The 4897-nt window shown below is 51.4% G+C and overlaps 1 protein-coding gene across 1 annotated transcript; it reads left to right on the forward strand.

Moving 5' to 3' along the window:
• Positions 1-497: 497 nt before the first annotated feature.
• SMARCD1 (SWI/SNF related, matrix associated, actin dependent regulator of chromatin, subfamily d, member 1) lies at positions 498-4595 on the forward strand (the record flags this gene model as incomplete). Its single annotated transcript, XM_010018220.1, has 11 exons — positions 498-540; positions 630-752; positions 1042-1164; positions 1615-1731; positions 2044-2145; positions 2225-2386; positions 2494-2591; positions 3460-3595; positions 3822-3944; positions 4188-4289; positions 4518-4595. Coding segments are annotated over 11 exons (1183 nt in total), but the record flags the coding sequence as incomplete, so codon positions are not given.
• Positions 4596-4897: the final 302 nt, after the last annotated feature.

Raw genomic sequence — 4897 nt, forward strand, 5'->3', positions numbered from 1 at the left:
GTTCCAGCTTCGTGGCTGGTTCTTGAGGGCTGAAAGGGCATCAGCTCCCTTGTGAGCTCCTCGGGGAGTGGGGGGCTTCCAGCATGAAGGAATAATGTGCAGCCAGGAGACAGGAGCGTTTCTGGCCATGTAACGTGGTGCCTCAGTGAGTCGTGCCTTGATTGCAAATGCACCTCCTGGAAAAGTCAATGTACAGCGGGTTGAGGTCAGGGAGTCACTGGGATGAGGCGTTGTGGCCGTGTTTGCTGGATCTCAGCTCTCAGGTGGGGTGTGAAGCACTCACCCTGCTGCAGGGGGGTCAAAACCTGCTGTGCAGTGATGAATGTCCCTGGAAATGAGACCCTGAGGCTGGGCCTGGCATCCAGATGAGAGCACTGCTAATGCCACAGTAGCCGCCAGACAAGGAGCTGTTGTGTGGCTCCCTCTGTGAATGCTGCAGGTAACCTGCTGCGTGGCTGCTGGTTTAATGCCTCTCTGTGCATCTTCTTCCTTAACAGTGCTAAAAAGAAGAAGATGGCTGATAAAATTCTACCTCAGAGGGTGAGTGTGGTTGCAGCCTGTGCTGGTGTGGAGTTGGCTGGAGAGGGACAGGGGCACTGACAGTGATTTGTCTTCTTGGTTGGCTCTAGATTCGTGAACTTGTACCTGAGTCTCAGGCCTACATGGACCTTCTGGCCTTTGAAAGGAAATTGGACCAGACCATCATGAGGAAGCGCTTGGATATCCAGGAGGCTTTGAAGAGACCCATTAAGGTAGGGGAGGGCTGTGTTTGTGGTTATCTGAAGCAAGGTTTGGAGGCTCTTCCTTTCAGTTAAGACAGCAGGAGGGCACTGAAGCTGTCGTGGCTCTGTAAGTGTGGAGTATCAGGAATCTTAGTGCTCCAGACATAGCAACGGAACAGAAATGCCTCTTTCCTTGTTGTCTGCCCCAACAGAGGGGGAATATGAGGCAGCTAAACCCATCGAGCTTCGTTTTAGCAGAACATAAGCAAGGTAACCCTCTCGTTGAGAATTAACTCTGTGCCACTGCTTTTCCTCTTAGCAAAAACGAAAGCTGCGTATTTTTATCTCCAATACCTTCAATCCAGCCAAGTCAGACGCGGAGGATGGGGAAGGGACAGTGGCCTCCTGGGAGCTCCGGGTGGAAGGACGGCTGCTGGAAGATGTAAGTGTGAAATACCCAGCGGTGTGCTTCTGGAACTGGCAATGAAAGCAGTTTCTTGGTGTCTGAGGGGCTTGATATCCTCCTTCATCTCTTTCCCAAGGAGTCTGATGGTGACGAGACCGAGAGCCCAACTTGGAGACCGATGGGTCCAAGGACATGAGTTATACAAAGTTCTTATAGCTCTAAGAATTACTGGTGAGAGCAGATCAGTGGCACTGGTGTACCCTGGCTCTGAGAATGGGGGCATTGTCTGTGATTGCTGAGTGATTTAATTCCTGCAAGCTCATCTTTAACTCCAGTCTTTCACTTTCTGACTTGGAACTTGATTTTCAAGCACACGTTGGTGAATTTAGGTGTTCAGAACTTAAAGGAACGCTGTCGTGCACGGTGGCTGTGCTTGAGTGCTGAGACTTGCTGTCCTAATGCTTTTCCTTCCTGTGTTGCTTGCAGTCTGCTTTGTCCAAATATGATGCCACCAAGCAGAAAAGAAAGTTCTCATCCTTCTTTAAATCTCTGGTCATTGAACTTGATAAAGACCTGTATGGCCCTGACAATCACCTAGTAGAGGTGAGCTTCTTTTTGCTGTGTTACCTCTAAAAGTGGGTTGGTGTTTCAGCAGACAGGGTTTGTATAACTCTTGTAACTCTAGAGGTGGGGACACTTCAGGCTTGAACAAGTGGCTGGGAGCCAGAAGCTCTTAAATTCTCATCTTAGCTTTCCCTCTGACTTGCTGGGGTCTGAACAAGTGTGTTAACTCTTGTTATGGGAATGGTGAACTTCAGGTGGGTGGGATGTACTGGCAGGCTTGTTGGGTGTCAAGCAGCAGGAGCAAAGGGAACCAAGGGTGGGAGTGCTTCTAAATGCCCCCTCCTGTTGCAGTGGCACAGGACTGCTACAACTCAGGAGACAGATGGCTTTCAGGTGAAGAGGCCAGGAGATGTAAATGTGCGCTGTACCGTCCTCCTGATGCTGGATTACCAGGTAAGTCCTGGGAGTGGCAGTGCTGGGCACAGCCAGCTCTGTCTGGGGCCATCTCACCTTGCTGTGCTTTGTGTTTCAGCCTCCGCAGTTCAAACTGGATCCTCGCTTGGCTCGTCTCTTGGGGATTCACACCCAGACCCGGCCAGTGATCATCCAGGCACTGTGGCAGTATATCAAGACCCACAAGCTCCAGGACCCTCACGAGAGGGAATATGTCATCTGTGACAAATACCTCCAGCAGGTAAGTGGGGCTGGAACAAGCGACTGCCTCAGCTTTGCTTTGTCAGCAGCCAGTGATCCCTGGCACTGAGGCCCCATCCCCTTCCCTTAACCCTCTATTTGTCACAGATATTTGAATCCCAGCGGATGAAGTTCTCCGAGATCCCACAAAGGCTTCATGCATTGCTTATGCCCCCAGAGCCGATCATCATCAATCATGTGATCAGGTGAGATCACTGCTCTGCTTGACCTCATCTTTCTATTCATATTCCTAGAATCATGGAATGGTTTGGGGTGGAAAGGACCTTAAGATCATCCAGTTCCAACCCCCCCTGCCACGGGCAGGGACACCTTCCACTAGAGCAGGGTGCTCCAAGCCCCTGTGTCCAACCTGGTCTTGAACACTGCCAGGGATGGGGCAGCCACAGCTTCTCTGGGCACCCTGTGCCAGCGCCTCAGCACCCTCACAGGGAAGAACTTATTCCTTCTATCCGACCTGAACTTCCCCTGTTCCAGTTTGAACCCATCACCTCTTGTTCTATCACTCCAGTCCCTGGTGAAGGCCCCTCTGCAGCATCCTTGTAGCCCCCTTCAGATATTTGAAGGCTGCTCTGAGGTCTCCATGCAGCTTCTCTTCTCCAGGCTGAACAGCCCCAACTTTCTCAGCCTGTCTTCCTGTCTTTCTTTCTATTTCTAGAAGGAGTGGAGGGGCTGGATGGAGCTGGCGCAGGAAGGCGATGTGCTATGTTCTGGGTTTCAGCAGCAGTTCCCTTGTTGCCTGTCATTGTTTCTTTGTACAAGAACAGCCGCCTCTTTCGTTTACCACGTCCCTCTGTTCCACAAGGCACTCCCACGTTCATGCTGTCCTTTGCATTCCACTTCTGTAGATAGAAATCTGCTTGGAGCAATCCCTTGGTCCTTGTGCTGCAAAGACATCAGCGGAGCTTTGCTGCTTGGTGTTAACTTCAGCTCTAACACTAACGTGGCTTGTCCCTGCCTGCAGTCCATATGCTGCATCATCCTGCAGGAGCTACAATTTGGTGCTTTCTTGAGCTACTCACTTATTTTAGCTTCTTTCTTGTGGCTGCCCCTTAGTGTTGACCCAAACGACCAGAAGAAAACAGCTTGCTATGACATTGATGTGGAGGTGGATGATACCTTGAAAACTCAGATGAATTCCTTTCTGCTATCCACAGCCAGTCAACAGGAAATTGCTGCTCTGGATAACAAGGTAGGGAGAGCTCCTTCAGGTCTGCCCTCCTCCTTGCTGGCTGGGAATGTGTCTGGAGCAGGTGAGCCCTGAACGGGACAGTTCAGGGAGCTGAAAAACCCTCTTGGATAGGTGTAAGTCAACCAGGGACTATTAAGAATTTGCCTTTATGTGCTGCCATCTCTTGATGTTTCAGTCTGAGTTTTTCCCCTATTCAGCAGTTTAGTTCTGTACTTATCTCCTTCAGATCCATGAAACAATAGAGACAATTAACCAGCTGAAGACCCAGCGGGAGTTCATGCTGAGCTTTGCCCGAGATCCTCAGGGCTTCATCAACGACTGGCTCCAGTCCCAGTGCCGGGATTTAAAGGTAAAAGCTTTGACTTGTGTGGAAGGTGGATCCAGTCACACGCTTCCCTCATTATAACCAGCTCCCACTGAGAGAGAGAGGCAATTTCCTGCTCAGAAAGCAGGACTAGAATTGGGAGTCAAGTGGAAGAACCTGACCTGACTCTACTGAAATGCCTTTGAGGAAAGGGGAGGGCTGTGGGTTTGCTCAGCACAGCTAGAGCTTTTGCACTCCCTGAACTGCTTCATCCTTTGTGCTCTCCAGACAATGACTGATGTTGTTGGGAATCCGGAAGAGGAGCGTAGAGCCGAGTTCTACTTCCAGCCGTGGGCTCAGGAAGCTGTGTGCAGATACTTCTACTCCAAGGTGAGTGTCCCCGAGCACGGGTCCTCCTCTATACCCAGTGCCTCTGAGTACCTGCCACAACTTGGGGGCAGATGCTGCTGGGGGAGAGTGGCAGTGTTAAGCTCCACTTGTGGACATCTTGCTCCCAGTTTGAGCTCACCCAGTTTCCAGCTGGGTCCTGTGTTACTGGGATGCTGTGGTGCTGCACCATCCATGTGTGTTAATGCTCCGCTCTGGCTTCTCTTGCAGGTGCAGCAGAGACGGCAGGAACTGGAGCAGGCCCTGGGAATCCGTAACACATAGATGCTCTGCTCCTCCCCACCAGAAGGCATCCCAGCTCTTTGTGGAGCCAGAGCTGCAGAGTACACTGTTAAAGCTCACATAATCCCACTCCGGCAGCGAGGCCGCCTCATTATTCATCCTGGCATTGTCCCTGTTGGGGCAGCTCCAGGACACCTGCAGTCTGCTGGGCTGTGGCAAGCAGACAGGCTCCAGTGAACACACATTTCTACCTGGTTTTCTTCCTGACTGTTGCCTTGTCAGTCCCAAGGCTTCCGAGAGCCTCCCCTCAACTCTGCACTGCCTGTAGTGTGTCCCCATAGCCAGTGCAACCGCTGACTTGGAGCCTT

The sequence above is a fragment of the Nestor notabilis genome, unplaced genomic scaffold (assembly GCF_000696875.1).
Source record: "Nestor notabilis isolate BGI_N333 unplaced genomic scaffold, ASM69687v1 scaffold16607, whole genome shotgun sequence".
Taxonomy (NCBI): Eukaryota; Metazoa; Chordata; class Aves; order Psittaciformes; family Psittacidae; genus Nestor; species Nestor notabilis.